This window comes from Pseudorca crassidens, chromosome 5 (genome assembly GCF_039906515.1).
Source record: "Pseudorca crassidens isolate mPseCra1 chromosome 5, mPseCra1.hap1, whole genome shotgun sequence".
Taxonomy (NCBI): domain Eukaryota; kingdom Metazoa; phylum Chordata; class Mammalia; order Artiodactyla; family Delphinidae; genus Pseudorca; species Pseudorca crassidens.
Genome location: NC_090300.1, coordinates 140840275 through 140861823, shown reverse-complemented (window position 1 = coordinate 140861823; position 21549 = coordinate 140840275). Strand labels below are relative to the sequence as shown.

The 21549-nt window shown below is 44.4% G+C and overlaps 1 protein-coding gene across 1 annotated transcript in view; it reads left to right on the top strand.

Annotated features, from left to right (window-relative positions):
- The window catches only part of HLCS (holocarboxylase synthetase), a 198168-nt gene that overhangs the window by 167036 nt on the left and 9583 nt on the right, over positions 1-21549 (top strand). The window contains exons 7-8 of the mRNA XM_067739458.1: positions 15957-16024; positions 17501-17661. Of these exons, the coding sequence (XP_067595559.1) occupies positions 15957-16024; positions 17501-17661 (229 nt within the window). The remainder of the gene's footprint in view (positions 1-15956; positions 16025-17500; positions 17662-21549) is intronic.

The following is a 21549-nucleotide window of genomic DNA, read 5'->3' as shown; positions in this document are numbered from 1 at the left end:
CAAGCGCGAGGCCGCTACGTTGCATCAGGAGCCCTGACAACCATTTGGTTGATGGGCCAACAGCAGAGGCATCTTCTGGCCTGGTCATCAGCACAGGTGGTCCGGATCTTTATCAGCCAGGAGACAATAACAACCACCAGCATTACTCAGCACTTGATAGCTTTATCAGGTGTTTTCACAGGTCTTTTAATCTTCCTTACCGTCACGGGAGGTAGAATGGAGACAGACACAAGACGGTTCCTCTTTTTCCAGAATGTCCTTGTGATAGAGCATCTCCAGCTAGGGTGAAGTGTGCCCTGTGTTAATCTGGAGTGCCAGAGTTACCTCCTGTCCTAGAGGAGATACCGCCCAGGAACCATTCATCCCTTCCACCGGGTCAGTTAACTAGACGCCGGCAGTGTGCCAGGCACTCTGCTCAGGGTGCCCGTGCAGGGCGACCTGTTTCTTCCTCACGAGGCCCTGTGAGGTTAAGGGGTAGAGTCCAGTTTTATCTACGAAGAGATGCGGGCTTGGCATAGGTAGGTGACCCCCAGAGATGCCCCCAGCAAAGCATGTCCATTGGGTTTTCTCTGACCCGCTGCTGTGGCAGAGGATCCCTGCTCCAGCAGTCCCTCAGTCTGGTCAGACCAAGTGCCCGCTGAATGGTGGCTGTGCTGGAGTTGGAATGGCCCAGGACTCCCCCAAAGATACACACTTAATTGCCAGTTTCCTGTTAAGATTAGAGTGGTGCCTCATCCCACCTGGCCCTGGGGGATGCTCTTAGAAGAGCATCCAAAGCTGAGCTACACCAGGACTTGGAGTGGAAGTGACAGTGCCCTAGGCAAACCAAGGCGAGCTTATTTTCCACACGTGTTCACATCTTTAAATGCGATTCGGGTTTGCTCTGCCTTGACCTCTCCCCCTCCCCCGCCACTCTTCCCTGCATGAAGTGCGCTGTTTCCCCCTTAACCCTGACACCTCTTACTGTCCTTACGACTTAGGTGGCACACGTGGCCTTGTATTGCTGATTATCCGTACTGTCCTTTCCCCGGCTTGATCAAACCTTCAGTGAGAATGCACCTTTACTTAAGATTTCTTTGCATATATCTCCCATATATCTAACATGGCATTTTAATAAATAGGAAATGTATATGTATATTACAGTAAATATATATATTTATTATTAAAAACTCCACCCCCCTGGACTTACTCTGTCCTTGTTTCTGATGGTTCAGGATACCTTAAAACATTTGGGGTTTTTTGAAGGAAAATGAAACAAAATGCATGGGAAAGATTTATGTATTTACTTGGGGGAGGGGGAAATTAAACTTCTCATAATAGTTTTTAAATTAAATTTCATACTCGTCCAAATTCTTTCCTTCTCCACCCCTTCCTCTGATATTCCCTCACTCATTAAAGCACAGGATTTTGATGGTATTCACAGGGAAGCTCATTTACTGGAATAAAGAAGTTCTTTAAGTTTCAGATTTTGGAACCTTACCAGTGGGTCTGAGCCTGGGTTTCAGATTTTACTGGCATTTTGTTGGCAGAGCAGGCTTTGCAGCCCGTCCTTATTTGAGCATGTTTCCTGACACCTTCAGCGGTATGGTCCTATGTTTTTTAGATTAAAAAAAAAAAAAAAAAGTTTAAATAGAAAAGAATATATAAACATATAAAGAAGATTGATTCTAAAACATCCAGCAAAATAAAAGGGCAGTAAAAACTCTCAAAAATTAACAAATGGGAAGCACTTTCTTTTTAAAGAGGCAGGACGAAGACAAAGCTACGAGGAGAGAAATGTTTCAGGAAACCCCAGGAAAAGCTGCCTTTTCCTCTGTGCTCATTCTCCTCTCCACTCACAAGTGTCCTGTTGAAATAGGGTTGAGAATACTGTACTTCCACTGCACTGGGCACATGGTGGGTGCCTGAGGTCATCCAACTGAGGTGAAGGGAAAGCTTATGGAGGCGAGGGCAGGGCGACAGACCCTACATGTGGGGTGTCTCCAGAGACTGGCCACAGAGGGAATCCTTTGCCACTCCTGGTTCTGAAGGGGCAAGGGAGGAAATAGTATTTCCCAGAGCCCCCTGGAGGATCTGTGAGAGCAGAAAACAAGGCCCAATGTTGGGAGAGAGAGAGTGATTCTCTGAGACCCAGAGCTAGTGTCCTACTTAATTGGGGAAATCCTAAGAGCATTTCCCGAAGGCTGGGAGCAAGGGCAGGATACTCAGCTTCTGTTTAACACCATCCTAGAACTATTAGCCCATTCAGATAGATAAGAAAAGTCCATTAGAGGCATACAAATTGAGAAAGAAGTAAAACTATCTCTATTTGCAGTTGATGTGATGGCACACCTGGGAAATCTTAGAGAATCAAAGGTAAAACTAACTGAAACAATAGTGGAATTCAATAAGGGAGCTGGGTATAAAATGTTCTGCTCGCAGGGAGCCCAACCAGAAGCCGGCCTCAGGGGGTCAACAGAGTTGGGCAGAAAATGGGATTGGGGAGGGAGGATTGGAAAACAACCATCTGAAGGAAAATCTGTTCTAGAATTGGATTCTGAACAGGTTTAGTTCATGAGGGCCGTAAACCCAGCATGTCATGGAGCAAAGCCCCGCATTAAAGAAAGAGGCCCCTTGTCCCACTGAGTGACGATTTCAGCTGGTGCTAAGCTTCCTGGTAGAGCAAGCTCGGGCATGTTGCTTGATCTCTGCCGGGTGGGGCGCAGGGAAGCCACTGGAGAGACGTCTGAGCCTGAGAGGGAAAGAGGAAGGCTGATATCTAGGGTAGCAAGGTGGTGAAAGAAGCAATGGTTTGGGGGCCAGCTGGTAGGGGTAGGGAATTATTCCTCATAATTACCCTTGAAATGGCAATGGTATCGGGGTGGAAAAACAGGGCCCAGTGAGTGGCAGGGTGGAGCTTCCCTTTCTAGAGGAAGAAATTCATTACCTTCACAATGCTTTGTCTGCCCAGATGTTTCAGCAGCCACTTGGCTCTGTAGGTAGGGAAACTGCTTATTATAGTATTGATATTTTATGTAAAATTGGTTAGGGACGACCAGCATATTTGAAACTGAATGTGTGTAGAGCAGGGAAAATACCTCTTCAGACATGCAAGGCAGAGGTAATTAATAAACTTTGGGACAAGTGTGGTGGTATTTAATTTTTAAAAGTTTTGGTCAACTCTATTTCCATTCTTATAAAAGTAAGGACCCCATTTCGTCTTACTCTGAATATAAATTTTCATAAGTTTTCAGAAAAAAGTATACTTGAACAAATGTAAGACACTCCTTGCTCATAGATAGGACAACTCAACACCACAAAGATGTCAGTTCTCTCCAACATAATTTATAAATTATGCACTTTTACTAAAAATACTTTATGTTTTTGGGTTTTTTTTTTTTTGGTTTGTTTCTTTTAAATGCAGGCAGACAAGTAGATGCTAAAATTCATTTGGAAAAAAAATATATATGCAAGAAAACAATGAAAAAAAATATCCAGGAAACAATGAAAAAGAAAAGCCATGAGGGGGCCCTAGGCTTGATAGATTTTAAACACACTACAAAGCCTCTGTAATTAAAACGGTGCTTTACTGGCACATGAATAAATGGAGAGAGCAGCAGAAAGGAATAGGAAGTACAGAAATAGACCCAAGTACGTACAGAAATTTAGTATATAATAAAGGTGGCATCTCAGGTTCCTAGGGCAAAGGTATAATTTTTAACAAATGGTCCTGGGACAGTTTGAGAGACATTTGGGAAAAAAAGATAACATCAGTTCCATACCTTTCACCATATACAAAAATAAGCTCCAAACGGATCAGAGTTCTAAATTTAAAAAGTGAAGCCCTTTAAGTACTAGAAATAAGTGAATGAGTTCCTGCATAACTTGGGTATAGGGAAAGGCTCTGAAGACACAAAAACAAGAGGCAGTAAAAGAAAAAAATCAATACATTTGACTATTTAAAAAGAAAAAGTAAATTGTGGTATGATAAAAACCACCATCAATAAAGTCAAAAGACAGTTAACTTGGAGAAAATATTGGCACAGATAAAGCATTAATATTTCCTAATATATTAGAAACTCTTAAAAATAGGCAAAAGACACAAACAGGTAATTCACTATACGTGTGTGTGTGTGTGTGTGTGTAAGTGTAATGAAAACTGCACATACAAGAGAAATGCAGATTACAACTACAGTGAAATACCACTCTTACATATCAGATTGGCAAAAACTAAAAAGTGTGATATTACACTCTATGGTAGTATCTCATGAAGTTAAATATGCAGTTACTTATCCTCTGACCCAGAATCGCACTTCTAGGAATTTACCATGAAGATACATTGCCAACAGTACAAAAATACGTGTGAACAAGGGTATACATTATACATACTGTCATTTTTGGAAACCACCTAAATGCACATAGGAGAGTGGTTGAATAAACTATGCTCCACCCATCAATGCGACACTATGCAGCAGCTTTAGAGAAGAACAAGGAACAGCTCTGTGAATGTCTAAACAGTGTTTTCAGGTTATATGAAATGAAAAAACCCAGAAGACAGTAGAATACAAAATGGTAACTTTCTGTAAAGAAGCAAGAGAAACGAGAAAATATGCAAGTATCTATGCATTTGTTCAGAAAGAAACACAGGAAGAATAAACCAGAAAGTAGTGAGATTAGTTCAGTTGTTAATTATAGAAAAGAGTTTGATGGGGAGACTTAGATAGAAGGGATAAGTGGGGGGAAATGTGACACTTCTCAGAGTTTACTTTTCTGTACAGTTTTGTTTTTAATAAATTTATTTATTTTTGGCTGCGTTGGGTCTTCCTTGCTGCGTGTGGGCTTTTCTCTAGTTGCGGCGAGCAGGGGATACTTTTTGTTGCGGTGCGTGGTCATCTCATTGTGGTGGCTTCTCTTATTGTGGAGCCCTGGCTCTAGGCACATGGGCTTCAGTAGTTGTGGCGCGTGGACTCAGTAGCTGTGGCTCGCAGGCTCTAGAGTGCAGGCTCAGTAGTTGTGGTGCACAGGCTTAGTTGTTCCACGGCATGTGGGATCTTTGCGGACCAGGGATTGAACCCGTGTCCCTGCATTGGCAGGCGGATTCTTTTTCTTTTAAAGATTTTCAAAGTCTTCATTGAATTTATTACAATATTGCTTCTGTTTTATTTTTTGGCCATGAGGCATGTGGGATCTTAGCTACCCGGCCAGGGATTGAACCTGCACTGCCTGCATTGGAAGGCGAAGACTTAACCACTAGACTGCCAGGGAAGTCCTGGCAGGCAGATTCTTAACCACTCTGTCATTGGGAAGTCCCTCTGTACAGTTTTGACTCTTGGAACCAAGTTAAAGATTAAAGAAACAAGGAGGGAGGGGAGCACGACCCTATAATGGAATACGGAAGTACAGTTAAACCTCACCTTATTTCAGAAGACTAACATAACCACACTCAGGTAAGAGAGAAAGAACAAACCCTAAAAACTTTAAAACACAATATTTGACTATATAGCCTTAGGCTAAAGACACAAAAAAACTATAGATAAATATTGAACCCTAGTTAGTAAGTTTGTTTTTCACAGTAGCATGGGTCAGCAATGTGAAACCACTTTTTGCATGTCAGAGTATTGAGCAAATAAGTCAATATGTTTGAGATAATGAGAGCCAGACCTCATTATTGGAGAAGGAAGTTACAAATATAAAATGGGGGAGAATAAAGTGGACCTAGTGCTGTTGGATTGGAACTGGGAGTTTTCAGTGAATTCATGGTTTTTAAGATGGATGGATGGATGGATGGATAGATGGAAAGAAGGAAGGAAACACACATACTTTATTGTTCTTTCCTAACACCCAGATTTGTTTTTTAAATACCATTCTCCAGTAAAAGGAACCAGAGCTCCTTGGAGAAAAGGCCAATTCCAGGGGCTGGTTCTGAGAAAGTTCAAGATGGTTGTGGAACCTCTTCTTAGGCCAAAAAAGTAAGGAAGTGCTGAAAGATGACAGGCACTTGTCAGTAGGAGACAGACACCAGCTTGAAGGAGCTTCTACTTGCCAAATCTGGCATAATATGAGCATCAGAATAAATAACGATAGGAAATTAAATATTCTCTTGGGTAGATAAGGCTCCACAAGTCCATTCTGCTGTAAAGAAAGGAAGAAAGAAAAGTAAGTGTGGGGAGAAGAAAAGGCTCTCCCTTATAGTAGCATCCCAACAAGTACACATGGAAGAAATGGTGGAATCAGAAAAACCACTCTTCAGCAACCATCAAATAAATAATTGATTCAAGTAAAATCCTCCACAGATGCTAACACTAGTAGATGAAATTTCATGAGGAACATGATATATATTTTATCTCCCCAGAAGTACTTAATTAACTACAGTGGAAAAACAATAACTTTACAGTGGAAAAGCTAGCACACACCACCCTACCCAAGTGGCTCAAAGTTAACTCACCAATACTGGGACAAGGCAACACTGTGTGCTTCCTGATACCATGCACTGAGAAGGATACACTCTCACTAATGTGTGTTTCTGCCAAAATGCTAATTTGAGTCTAATCATGAGATTTCAGATCATCTAAATTGAAGGACAGGGACTTCCCTGGTGGTCCAGTGGCCAAGACTCCACGCTCCCAATGCAGTGGGCACGGGTTCAATCCCTGGTTGGGGAACTAGATCCCCCATGCCACAGCTAAGAAGTCCGCATGCTGCAACTAAAAAAAAAGATCCCACGTGCCGCAACTAAGACCCGGCACAGCCAAAATAAATAAATACATAAATATTAAACAATAAATAAATACATAAATAAATTGAAGGACATTTCATAAAATAACTGCCTCCACTCTTCAATAAATGTCTAGGTCATGAAAGACAAAATGAAGAACAGAACCAGATTAAAGAGACTAAGGAGACATGGCAACTAAATGCAACACATGGTCCTGGATTAGATCCTCAACCAGAAGGCAGATTGTGTGTTACTGTGAAGGGCCTTGTTGGGACAATGGATGAAACTTGACCAAATTCCGTGGATTAGATCATGCGCTGGCAAACTATGGCCTGCTACCAGTTTTCGTACCACCTAAGCACGCAGAATTTTGTTTTTACATTTTTAAATGGTTGGAAAAAGTTTTTTTTTTTTTTTTTTTTTTTTGCGGTATGCGGGCCTCTCACCGCTGTGGCCTCTCCCGTTGTGGAGCACAGGCTCCAGACACGCAGGCTCAGCGGCCATGGCCCACGGGCCCAGCCGCTCCGCGGCATGTGGGATCCTCCCAGACCGGGGCACGAACCCATGTCCCCTGCATCGGCAGGCGGACTCCCAACCACTGTGCCACCAGGGAAGCCCGGAAAAAGTTTTTTTAAAGTAAAATGTCTATGACATCTTGGGAAAGGCAAAACTATAGAGACAGTAAAAAGATCAGTGGCTGCCAGGGGTGAGGGGAGGAAAAGAAGGATGAATAGGTAGAGCACAGGGGATTTTTTACGGCAGTGAAACTATTTTATATGATACTGTAGTGGTGAATAGATGTCATTATACATTTGTCCAAAAAACCATGAAACTGTACAATACAAAGAGTGAATCCTACTATTAAACTATGGACTTTAGTTAATAACAATGTATTAATATACAATTATATCAGTTACAGCAAATGTACCACACTAATATAAGATGTTAATTATAGAGAAACTGGGATGGGGTGGGCGTTGAGGGAGTATATGGGAACCCTGTACATTCTGCTCGGGTTTTCCTTTTCTGGTTTTTTTTTTTTTTTTTTTTTTGCTGTACGCGGGCCTATCACCGCCGTGGCCTCTCCCATCGCGGAGCACAGACTCCGAACGAGCAGGCTCAGCGGCCATGGCTCACGGGCCCAGCCGCTCCGCGGCACGCGGGATCCTCCCGGACCGGGGCACGAACCCGTGTCCCTCGCATCGGCAGACAGACTCCCAACCACTGCACCACCAGGGAAGCCCCCTTTTCTGGTTTTTTTGGGGGGGCTGTTTGTTTGTTTTGGCCACGCTGCACGGCATGGGCGAACTTAGTTCCCCGACAGGACTCGAACCATGGCCCCCTGCAGTGGAAGCATGGAGTCCTAACCACTGGACTGCCAGGGAATTCCCTGCTCAGTTTTTCTATAAACCTAAAGCCACTCAAAAAAGAAAGTCTGTTAATTAAAATAAATTCTGTATTGTGACACATGAGCATTACATGAAATTCAAATTTCTGTGTCTATAAAGTTTTGTTGAAATGCAGCCAGATTTATTTATTTACATATTGTCTACAGTTGCTTTTTTGCTCAGACAGCAGGGTTGAATAGTTGCAACAGAAACCATAGGGCTCACAAAAGACTAAAATATTTACTATCTGGCCTTTACGGAAAAAGTTTGCTGACCCCCAGATTAGATAGCCGTGTTGTATCAATGGTAAGTTCCTGATTTTGATAATTGTACTCTGATTATGTAAAATAATACCCTTAAGTTTTAGGAAAGACACACTGAAGTATATAGGGATAAAGAGACATTATGACTGCAGCTTACTCTCACATGGTTCAGAAAAAAGAATTATGGACAGGCAGACAGATACGGAGAAGCCCATTTGGTAAAAAGTTAACAGTTGGGGAATCTGGGTGCTGGGTGAAGGGCATGTAGGAATTCTTTGTACTATATCCCTGCAAATTTTCTGTAAGTCTGATATTATTTCAAAGTAAAAGGTTAAAAACAAAATGAAAAACAAAATATCATCAGTCTTAGACCCAACCAGACCTGGACTTGAATTCCTGATTTGCTGACTCAGTGGCCTATTTATAGAAGTGGTTTTGCCTTTCCAAGCCTGTGTCCTCATCTGACTTGTAAAGCTTAGATGAGATAATGCATGTAAAGTGCAGAAAATCGGCATTGATTCCAGGTGACCGAGTTGAAACATCTACAGTGCCTTCAGGAAAATGATTCCCAGATGTCTGCTTGGAGACAGACATGGTCAAGATGAGCCAGTGTCCATCTTCTGAAGTGGCAGCTGCATTTCAAAACAGAAGGCCCTCTGTTGGGGTAAATGAGCCATGGTGATGGCTCCATGGTGGAGCCCCTCCACACCCCGTTGAAGATGATGGACTCTGAGAAGTGGGTTGAGAAGATCCTGTGATCTGGGGACTCCTGGTGGAGGGGTTAGACATGACCTGAGTTCCCATTTTTGGTGGCAAGTTTAACTATGCCGAGGATCTAGGGTCAGGACTGTCTTGCAGGCTTGGCCTCAGAGGTAGCTGTGGGTGCCATAGTTCAGTCTACACAAGTTTAGCTGTGAGTCCTGCCAACAGCACTGGCCTAAGGTAGGAGGAGACGCTCAGACATCCAGTACTTATGGTGCAGCGTCAGGGGTAAGAAACAATGGTTTGTGTTCATCTTGAATAATACAGACCAACATCAACAAATGCTTGATGTACTAGCAAGGTGCCTCATTCTGGAAGCTGAACCCACAGGACTCCCTCCCTGTGAGCAGTTAAATGATTTAGCAGTGGTGTAGATGCTGTTCTGTATGATGTTGGAAATGGGGAAGATTAGATGAAAATCTATGAATGATTGGTATGCTAGGAGATATGGAAATCTAACAGAGCATCTGACCCACAGACATCCTTCAGCAGAAATACGGGTGGGGCCTCTGCTTCTGGGGAACACCCAGGGGAAGGGCGTGATGGTTCTACTCTGGAGCAGTCCAAATTCCCACTTTGCCTCTGACTGAAATGCACATCCTCTTATACAGAAAACACAAAGGAATGTGATCTAAAGCTTACTTATCTGACAGCATTCCAAAAAGGTGGATTGATGACAGGTCACTGTAGTTCTAAGTGTCCCATCCAGAAGATAATGGAAGAATATATTTAGTGAAACTGTTGTGCTGCTGTGTATAAGTGACCAAAGGTATTTGTAAGCAACAACCTAAATAATGTGTTATTTTTAAAAAGCCAGATAGCTAGTTCAACCATCGCTTTATAGCTTTGCTGAGTGGGTTCAGAGACCCTAGAACTGGAAGTGAGGATTCTGCAACCCAGTTGTGTTCATCTAAGAGCTTTTTAGTCCAGGTTCCGATCACGTTAGTGTGTGTGTAGGTAAGAGAGATGGGGGAGGCGGGCGAGAGGTACAGAGAAGAGGCGTTTCCTCTAGAATTTGTGAAGGGTCCCGAAACATACACTTTCCACCACTGTTCTCCCCATCTTCTCTCTGACCATCCTTTTTATCTCCAAGAAGAGGAAATTGAAGGCCTTCTGGGATCTACACAACAAAGAGCAAGTGATACATTTAAGCCCCTACCCTGTGTCAAAGCATCTTGTGTATTCCTTCACGCTCAATCTTTCGGAGAGCGAGACCATTTCCTAGGTGACTGAAGAGGGGGAGAGACATGCCCCTTACTCAGTGTTAGCTCATATCAACAACGGGGTTTGAATTCAGATCTGTCCCATTTCCTGTCTGAGTCATCTCCACCGCAATGTTTCTCAAGTTCCTCTGGAACCTTTCCTTTCCTGCCAGGAGCAATCTCAGCTTTGCCCCCCCACATGGCTAGCTCTCCGTTCAGAAGTCACTGGTCGGGGTCCAGCACCTTCCACCCTAGACCACACCCCCATGCATGGCGGAGCCCTCCCACCCTCCTTGCTCCAGTCTGCGTGTTCTTGGGAGCAGAAAACACTACTCATTTACTTTCAAAAAACAATCCTGTGCATTCTTGAATAGAAGGCAACTGTTTAAAAAATTGATTGTACTGTTAGAGTAAGACTCTTTAAAAAATAAAATATCTTTATATTTTAGCTTGTTAACTTTTTAAAAACTGATGCCCACATATAATAGTTGGTGTTCACAATCTAATACATTTGAAAGAAATCGTTTTTGAAATGAAGTTTAACACAGTTTCCTTTGAACTACACAGAAGTAAATACAGTTATGAATAGTGAGAGTTCATCTTCCAGTAAAGGGTTTCAAAATCAGAAATAAGTTGTTAGCCATCAGTGTGTGACTGCCTGGGTCCTGTTCTCCTTCCACCTCATCCCTACCCCCCGTATTGGGTCTTTTTTTCACATAGAAAACATGGAGGGGTGGGGGATTCTCTGAGAATGTCTTTCTGAAGGCGTGGGAGAGGGAGAGTCTCAACTGAGAAGACTGGGGGCAGAAGACAGGGCACAGCACAGGCACCAGTGTGAGTTGATGAAGCTCCTCAGGGCTCCCAGGGTGGAGACCCCCAAGGATGCTGGCAGCCTTCTGCATGCCATCTCCCCAGCTCTGAGGGAGCCTGTGCATGGACGGTAACTGGACTCAGCCTGCCACCTCACACAAGCCACATGCTCCACCAGGGAATGAGTGTGAGGGACAGGCATCGCCATTCGTGCATTACAGGAGGATTCGTACAGTGAGCCTGGTAACGCTCAGACAGTGGGCTGCTCTTGCGTTGCAGATCTGCGATCTCTCAGAAAGGAGGAGGTTGTTCACCAGCTAGTGAGCTGTAGGTTAAAGAAAAGTTGGATTTTAATAAATCTTTTCTTTAATAGCATTTTTCCTGATTTTAAAATGAATGCACTCCAAATATAGAAATAGTGGAAAATTCAGAAAAGTGTAAAGAAAATAAACACTTGAAATCTTACCACCCAGAGATTCCTTAGAATAGCATAATGAAGAAATTTAAATCATCATATAATTCTGCTTCCACTTTCTGGAGATAACCACTGTTAATAGGTGTCCTGTGTTCTTCTATGTATGCACGTAGGAATACATAGTTTACATAGATGGGATCATACCATGATGCTATTTTTAAGCCTTTTTTATTATCAACATAATAAAAATGTGTCCATAACTAAATATCTACATTATTTTAAGAGTTCCAAATTAAGCAATTTTTCCAGTCATCAGGAACTTTTTTTGTAAAATATATCGTGTGTGTGTGTAGTATTTTTTAAGGGGAAAAAGTATAGAAGAACATCCATGTCTAAGGAGAAGAAGGACTTCTTTGGATGACTTTTCTGCTTTGTAGTTTGCTGTATTTTTCCAATAATTACACTCCTTAAAGTAACCACAGCTAATATTTTGGTATATTTCCTAACAATTTTTAAAAGTATATTTTAAAGCATCATTGGAATCATGCTGTATATAGGATTTTCTACCCTCTTGAAGTCATCTAGTGGTGTTCAATGGACATTTGCCTGTATCACTGATGGCTATATGATGTTTTTTCATGTGGGGATACTATGATTTTTTTTTCTTTCCTCTGTCTTGCACAGTTTGTACTATTTATGATTTTTTTCACTGTGTAATGCTGTGATGAATAGTTGTGTCCCTGAATTATTTTGTTTCCCTGTCTGAATACTCCTTAGAATTCAATCTTAGGAGTATAGTCACTGAGTCAGAAGGTGTAAAACGTTTAAGGCTCCCATTGCATATGAACAGACTGGCTTTAAGAGTTTCTGCTCATTAATTACTTGTCAAATAAGGTCTTGCTCATTGGTTATAATAAAATGTGTGCTGAAGGTGACTGTTATTATCTTATTTTTAAAGCAGATCTTTCAGTCCTATTCATTGAAATGTTTACAAATATTATATTTAAACATAAAAACCATGCTTCTTTCCCCCAAATTTTTCAAAAGTATTTTAAAATTAAAGGTAAGCAGTCATCTTAAAGAAAGTTTAAAAAAATAAAGAAAAAAGTCATCCTAATGTAGCCACAGTTATTGTTTTGTCAAATTTCCTTCCTCCCTTTTTCTGTGAATTTTACACATTTGGGATAAAAGTATATGTAGTTTTCGTATCCTCCTTTTTAAATTGAACATTCTATTGAAAGCATTTCTTCCGTGTTGCTACGTAGTCTTCATAACTATCATTTTTAATGGTTACAAATTATTCCACTGACCTCATGTAATGTAATTTACGTAACCATTTCCCTACTGAACTCTTATGTAATTTCCAGTTTTTTACTTTTATAACACAGTGGTGAATGTGGGCTATTTCCTTAGGTTTGAATCCTCAAAGTGGATTGACTGGGTCTGAATTTAAACTTTTGTTCATTCAGAATTTTTACTAACTCATAGTGGCCTGTCTTCTTGGTTAGTTTTTTTTAAAAAATAACTTTATTTATTTATTTATTTTTGGGCTGCACTGAGTCTTTCTTGCTGTGCGCGGGCTTTCTCTAGTTGCGGCGAGCAGGGGCTACTCTTCCTTACAGTGCACGGGCTTCTTATTGTGGTGGCTTCTCTTGTTGCGGAGCACGGGCTCTAGGCGCACGGGCTTCAGTAGTTGTGGCACATGGGCTCAGTAGTTGTGGCTCGCGGGCTCTAGAGCGCAGGCTCAGTGGTTGTGGCGCACAGGCTTAGTTGCTCCACGGCATGTGGGATCTACCCAGACCAGGGCTTGAACCTGTGTGCCCTGCATTGGAAGGCAGATTCTTAACCACTGCACCTCCAGGGAAGTCCCTTGGTTAGTTTTAATTATTGAATCTTAATTCCAACAACAACGTGAAATTCAGGACGTTCCGGTTGGCAGGGAACCCAGTAGGAACTGTGATGTCCTTAGTAACAAAGTGGTCAGGACGCTGTTCTGTTTGCCAGGTGAGCCTTGGGAGCTCTGGATGTTTCAGACCAAAGGGAAGTGTACAAAAACAGAGCACTTTCCTCGCGTGCCCTGTTGGTATACAGTGCATGCCCTCTGCTGCCACTCACAGAAACCATTTATTAAGCAGCCTTTGCCAACAAGGAAAAAAAGCACAGAGGCAGGGAGGTAGTCATTATGTAACCCCCTCCTTTTTTTTTTTTATTCTTTTTTCCCCCTCCTTTTTCTATTTCCTTTTGTGAGAATGACATCAACTCGGGATGGAAATGCATTTATGGTGTCTCCTTTCTGCTGAAGTAACCTAGAGACTTCATCTGCAGAGATGCAAAATTGAGATTTTGCAAACGTTCATAAATACTTCTTTGTTGACCGTGAGCCGTGTGGTTTGGCCCCCAGAGTTATCTTAGATAGCACAAATAAATCTGGCGGCCTCCACTGGCCTCAAACTAAGCATTACACCACCCCCAGTCCCCCGCCCCCCGCATTGTCTCCCTCCTCGCAGAATTTCCTCTTGGCCTTCAGCAGCACAAGCTCAGTCTTCTCATCAATTGCCCTGTTAACTGCTGCCAGCGCTCCAGCAGTTTAGTGCATATGTTCCCTTCATCATTTCTCTTTGTTCTAGAAAAGGCTGTGCTTGGTTTCTGAACCTCCCCGCCTCCCCTCGCCTAATTCCACCATCACCACCGCTTCCTAGAGACATGACCTTCTACTGTCTACATGTTCATTTACAGAACATCCTAGATTTCTGCCATGGAGAGAGCCTTCACAATCTGCTCACACGTGCAGAATCATCCCCCGCGCCCCGTCCCACAGAAAAATGTGTTAGACGTCCTCACCCCAGAGCTCGCGCCGTAGGAGCCCAGATGAAGGGCTGCTGGGTCTCTCTGGGAAGCAAGAGGCTCCTGGGAGACAATGTTACCTCCCTGCGCAGATAAAGATTCCTTCTTAGGGTTTTCGGCCGCTCCAACGCAAGAAAAGGACGCTTTATTCTTGGAGCCCAACGGTGTATAGGCAGAGTCGATCTCAATGGGTTATTCATGGTGTCCAAGAGAAATACTTCTGGAGCTGTATTTCATGTGAGATGGAAGTGGGCTTGGCACCCAGAGAGGGGGGCTGGCTGCTCGCTGGGAATGCCCCGTGGCTGTCAGACCAGCCCAGCCCCTGCCTGATGCGGCCAGGCTCTTAGCAAGTCAAGGGGGCTTCTGGCTCCTCCCCACCGGGCCTGCCTGCGCCCTGCGAGGCTCTGCCAGCCCGCGTGCGTGCGCAGAGACCCCCTGGTTGTTTTGGCCTTTAAGTATTTTCTGTCTCTTACCATGTGTAAAGTTCCACCCCATTCCCTAAGCCGGGAGGAGAGGATGAAGGGCTATCAGAGCGTGGTCCCTCTCCTCAGCACGGGGGTGCTGTGGAAACCCTGGAATCGTTCGTGGAAACTTTGTTTGTGCAAAATACCACCTCGCTGTCATTCCTGCCCTTGCCACTTCACTCCCCCAGAAAAGTATTTCAAAGAGGCCTCTGCAGCGGCACTGACCGTGGACAAACCTGATGTTTCGCTTTGTCTGATAAACCCGACGGTGAACTATGCCTGCTCAATACCTGGTCAGCAACTCCTGGGAAGGCACAGGAAAACCTTCCTAACGTGGAGTTAAATGTGTAGAATGGACCTGGGAGGAAATTCTCAGAGTGAGGGATTGTTTCCCCTTTCCTTTTCTGGGGAAAAAGAGAAAAGAAAAAAAAGTTAATGTCAACTCCTTTGGTGGAGATATAGTGCGCTTTTCTAACTATCCCCCAAAGGGAAGTTTGTATTCTTTTAAATAAAACCATTTTAAAAGCAGAACTGAAGCCTAAAAGGATCCAAGGTTCTCCTGAGTTCTCAGAAGGTGTAGATTTATTTACTATAGTTAAAACATAATTAGTTCTCAGGGGATAGTGTGTATTTTAAACAGCTTTATTGCCACCATATTAGTTTTCTGAATAATCAGAAACTTCTGTTATGATTATGTTCTAGTGTTCAGACAGAAACGCACTGTAAGTAGAAACAAATGTCAGGAATTGCTAGTTGTCATTCGAAGAAGGGACACCACATCAGCAGGGGAAGAAAGAATTTGATAGGATATTCCAAGGAAATGTAATCTAACAATGTCTTGAATAAACCTAATGACAGCTTGGGCAGGTACACGTGCACACACACTGCCCCCCCCAACCATCTTTTTTTACATTAAATGGCGTTTTCTTTGTCCCTTTTCCATCATTCTCACTACAGAGGCTGGGAATGGGGTCAGTATCCCTTGAAACCCGTAAGATGGCTCTTCCTTACTAACACATTCACAAATGAGTGCAAACAGTGTCCCCCACTTTCAGCTCTCGGTTCTCATGTCGTGTCACTGTTCTGGCTGACTGGTCTTTCCCACCATTTGCAGGTTGATGTTTGAGATGCCACAGGAAATGGGTTTAATCGCCATCGCAGTCCACCAAACGCAGGGCAAAGGTCAGTCATCTTTTGTTACTGTTTCTGTGGTTTTTGTTTTCTAAAATCTGTGATTCTCCTGGCCAGAGAGCCAATTGATTGCATGTGCTGATCATCGACATGACTCGAGTCAGAAGTTGTTTTCACACACCCCTAAAATGGAGAAGAGGGAGGAAAATCAATTAGAAGATTGAACCTTAGAAGAATTAAAGCATTCTCTTAAACTGAGATGTTTAATTAATTGACGTCCGCTTGTGATGGTTTTAATGTTCATTTACCTACGTCTTGTAAATTCTTCTCTCTGACACATTCTAGGCATTGCAGTGTGTGAATAATAACTATGTTATAGAGACGTTTATTTTCCTGAAGGTTCTCTGTGAGGTGCCTTCTGTGTCTATACCAAGGGTCACATGGAGGGGTCTTTCGTCTGCCAGCTGGCACTGGAATTTGCACGGAGTGGACACTCGATCAACGATCAATGCATATTCACAGAATGACCACAAAGAAGCCAAGGGCTGCCCAGAGCTTCCAACACCTGCTGACTCTCGGAGGCAAGAGCCCACATCCTCCCAGAATCCATCTGGGGTCCAGCCGCAAGCAGATTCGTGCTCAGTGGTCATACGGGGAGCGATTGGCCCCTGTCTCTCCCCACCCCCAGCTGGCAGCAGGCCGACCCAAACGTCCTTTTAACTCTCAGAGGCTCTTATGTCTTTCTCAGAAGAAGCAATGAAATAAGAAATCCACTGTTTTCACTTCTTTCTCTTGAGCATGTCTTTTGAACATAACTCAAAGAGAGGAAAAAAATTTATTTTATTCAAGGCTGTGGTGCTCAATAAGGTGGTTTAAAAAAAGACATGGAAGAAGTTTGATTATACCTCTCGTTTTGATTATGTTATTTTCTTGACTTGTAGTTTTTAAGAAAAATAACTCAGAGAGTTAATATCAGGGATCATTTTTCAAATTCAGCTTCCTTTAAAAAAAAAAAACAGCAAGATATAATTCACATACCATACAGTCCCCTACTTTAAAGTGTACTATTCTGTGGTTTTTAATGTATTCACAGCGTTATGGGACCATCGCAGTAGGGATCACTTCTAGCAAATGGCTTCCAGGACCTCTCCTGGACCAGTATAGATTCGGTCCGGTTTCCCCACTGTCTCTGTTTTCACCTGCGCATTGCCGTATGGTGGGAATTAAACTGAGAGTGATGTTCAGACACTGTGTAAGACTTTATCATCAAAGTATAAATGATATGCTCACAGAGGGAGGACATTATGCTAATTATTGGAAACTTGTTCAGCAACAGAGCTTCGGATTTTAAGAAGCTTCTCTGTGTTGAGTTAACCCCGGAATAACCAAGCATGTTCATCAGTCATTCAGGTGGGACAGGCCTTTAGTGTGTGGCCCTGAGGCCTCGGCAGTTTTTCTGGCGTTATGTGCATCTGAGTCTGTTCATGGTGCAGAATGGCCGGTTTCCTGATGGCGCTTGTGTTCCAGGGCGGGGAAGGAATGCTTGGCTGAGCCCCGTGGGGTGCGCTCTTTCTACCCTGCTCGTCTCCATCCCGCTGAGATCCCAGCTGGGACAGAGGATTCCGTTTGTCCAGCATCTGATGTCTCTGGCTGTCGTGGAGGCGGTAAGGTCCATTCCTGGGTACCAGGTACGTGCAGTTCATCACCGTCACATCCCCACCATGCATGCACATCTCAGTTCAGCTGTGTTTGTAGTATGCGTCTGAATGATTCCTTCATGTGGAGCCTCAGCCTGCTTTTGCAAAGCTGGCAGCAGGGTACTCTTGGAGGTTTAAAAGCACCATCAGGTTTATAGCTGCCTCAGGCTTGCTGCAAGGTTTATAGCTGCCTCAGGCTTGCTGCAAGGTTTATAGCTGCCTCAGGCTTGCTGCAAGGTTTATAGCTGCTTCAGGCTTGCTGCAAGGTTTATAGCTGCTTCAGGCTTGCTGCAAGGTTTGTAGCTGCTTCAGGCTTGCTGCAAGGTTTGTAGCTGCTTCAGGCTTGCTGCAAGGTTTATAACTGCTTCAGGCTTGCTGCAAGGTTTATAGCTGCTTCAGGCTTGCTGCAAGGTTTGTAGCTGCTTCAGGCTTGCTGCAAGGTTTATAGCTGCTTGAGGCTTGCTGCAAGGTTTATAGCTGCTTCAGGCTTGCTGCAAGGTTTATAGCTGCTTCAGGCTTGCTGTGATTATTTTCCAGAATTCCCTTTCTGTCCTTTTGTCAGATTTGTCAAATGTCCTAGTAAGGGCAAGCCTCTTATTCCTTTCTGCCTCCCTCCCTCCCTCCCTATCTCTTTCTCTCTTTCCTTCCTTCCCTCCCTCCTTCCTTCCCTCCTCCCTTCCTCCCTCCCTCCCTCCCTCCCTCCCTCCCTCCCTCCCTTCCTTCCTTCCTTTCTTTCTTTCTTATTGAAGCACATTGGACTGGATAGGTCTATTTATCTGTGGTGCTTTCTGGTGAAAAGGATTATTTTATAGGCCTAAACAAACCTTCTCATTTCCTACCTTCATTTACCACAGCCTGTGCTCAGCAAAGCTATCCCTTGTCTGTGGCTGCCCAAGTTCAATGTGCATGTTCGTTTAGGGCCATTTGCACCCAGCTGTAGGGACAGATGTACCTGCTACATCAGTACTTTTGAATGCTTTGGTGTCAGTTATTAAGAAGACAAGGAAAAGAGAGCAGTTAACACAGTCATGAAACCTTTCTCCCATTCCCCAGCCTCGACTTGCTGTATCCTCCTCCTCCTTTTCCTGGAAGAATTTCTTATGGATATAAAAAGGGTGTTCTTGGGACTTCCCTGGTGGCACAGTGGTTAAGAATCCACCTGCCAATGCAGAGGACGTGGGTTCGAGCCCTGGTCGGGGAAGATCCCACATGCCGCAGAGCAACTAAGCCCATGTGCCACAACTTCTGAGCCTGCGCTCTAGAGCCCGTGAGCCACAACTGCTGAAGCCCGTGCTCCACAACAAGAGAAGCCACAGCAATGAGAAGACTGCACACCGCAAGGAAGAGCAGCCCCCGCTCGCAGCAACTAGAGAAAGCCTGCACGCAGCAATGAAGACCCAACGCAGCCAAAAATAAATAAATATTTTTTAAAAAAAAGATTCATTCATCTAAAAAAAATTAAACATATAAAATAAAAATAAGGGGGTTCCTTCCCAGCCTCCCTCCCCACATACAGCTCTTAACGTCAGGCTAAAAACAATTATTGTATTAATTCATGAAGCAAGATGCTAAGATCATGACTTTGAAAGGGGGTCTGTCATGAGTGCTTCAATGGAGAAGCAGTCCTCTCCACTGCCCCCTAAGCTCCTCCGATGTGGCCATGTCCTCATAGTCATGGTATGTGGGACCAGGGTACATGTTTCCCGTATTACGTCAAGTCATTGGCACTTATGCCGAAGCGTGAGATTTGTTACCGGGCGCTCAGCATCCTTGCTGTGTCTCATGGGCTTAGGCTCCTCAGATTGTCACCAGCCTTCACAGGCCCAGCGTGCAGCCCCTGAACTGGACACTTCACCTTGCACTAAGCAGTTGAGAAGATAAAATTCTGTTGTGGGGAAAATATTTTTAACCCTAGCAACAGGTTAATTAGTCTTAGGAAAATAAAGTAAAAATTTAAATTAGTCTGTTTAGCTTTTTCATGGCTTTAACTTTGACCTCGTAGCCTCACTTGTTAACTTAGCAAGCACTTTCTGAGTGCCCACTGTGCGCGAAGGCTCTGCCAGGTGCTGGGGTAGCGGGTGGGGAGGTGGAAAGCTTGCCCTCAACAATGGACCCGGGGGTGTGTCCCCATTCTCCTTAAGAAGCTCCCACCAAAGTTCCTATCCCATTTCTGCAGCTGTCCAGCTCAGCCTTATCTTCTTTTTTTTTTTTTTTTTGCGGTATGCGGGCCTCTCACTGTTGTGGCCTCTCCCGTTGCGGAGCACAGGCTCCAGACGCGCAGGCTCAGCGGCCATGGCTCACGGGCCCAGCCACTCTGCAGCATGTGGGATCTTCCCGGACCGGGGCACGAACCCGTGTCCCCTGCATCGGCAGGCAGACTCTCAACCACTGCGCCACCAGGGAAGCCCTACCTTCTTATCTGTATGGTTTTGGATTGGCTTCGTTCTTATTTTATTTTCAGTCTTATTGAGATATAAATGACATACTGCAGTGTGTAAGTTGAAGGTATGCAGCATAATGACTTGACATGCGTATATTGTAAGATGATCTCCACAGGAGGTTTTATTAACATATATCACCTCATATAGTTATTAAAAAAATTTTTTTTCCCCTGTGATGAGAACTTTTAGGATCTACTCTCTTAGTATTGGGTTGGCCAAAAAGTTCGTTTGTAACAGCTTACAGAAAAACACGAACGAACTTTTTGGCTAACCAAATATTTATTGATTGATTGATTGATTGATTGCGGTACATGGGCCTCTCACTGTTGCAGCCTCTCCCGTTGCGGAGCACAGGCTCCAGACGCGCAGGCTCAGCGGCCATGGCTCACGGGCCTAGCTGCTCCGCGGCATGTGGGATCTTCCCGGACCGGGGCACGAACCCATGTCCCCTGCATCGGCAGGCGGACTCTCAACCACTGCGCCACCAGGGAAGCCCTATTTATTTATTTTGGGCTGCGTTGGGTCTTCATTGCTGCGTGTGGGCTTTCTCTAGTTGCAGCAAGCGGGGGCTACTCTTCCTTGCAGTGCGTGGGCTTCTCATTGCGGTGGCTTCTCTTGTTGTGGAGCACGGGCTCTAGGTGCGCAGGCTTCGGTAGTTGTGGCTCGTGGGCTCTAGAGCGCAGGCTCAGTGGCCGTGGAGCACGGGCTTAGTTGCTCTGTGGTATGTGGGATCTTCCCGGACCAGGGCTCGAAGCATGTCCCCTGCATTGGCAGGCAGATTCTGAACCACTGCGCCACCAGGGAGGTCCTGAATATTCATTTTTCACCGAGTCTAATTAGCTTACACACTACAGCTACAGGGTGGTTGAAATAGGCCCCCCGTTGTGCTGGGTTGGCCTCTCTTACATCCTGCCCTTCTTGTCCCCGGCCAGATGTCACCATCTGCACACGAACCATACCCAGCCTGGTCGGACCGGGGGCAGTGCGGTGGCCTGTGTGCCGTCCCTTCCGGAGCCCGTGCTGGGTTGCCCGCCCTTGCTCCTGCTGCTCTTCTGTCCTCGAGGTCCTGCTGGACTTCTGCAGCCTCCCCCCACCCGTGTATCCTGCTCCTGTTCTCTTCTCTGCACCTCCAGGTCCTATTTGCCCTGAGCGTCCTGGCTCAAATGCCTTTCCTGGAAACTGCTAGCTACAAACTCTCCCTCCTCCAATGCCATGCAGCGCTTTCAAATGTCTAGGCCACTTTTAGGGCACCTCCCTTGGATTGCTTGAAGCAGGGTTATTTGTGCTCCGGTTCTAACTCCTACAAAGTAACCAGCTCTTGGAACACAGGATTGGTTTTATTTTGGTCCTCAAAGAGCCTAGCGTAGTGCTTTATACCTGGAAGGCCTGTAGTAGCTGTCTGAATAAAAGGTTGAGACAATGAAAAATAAACACCTGA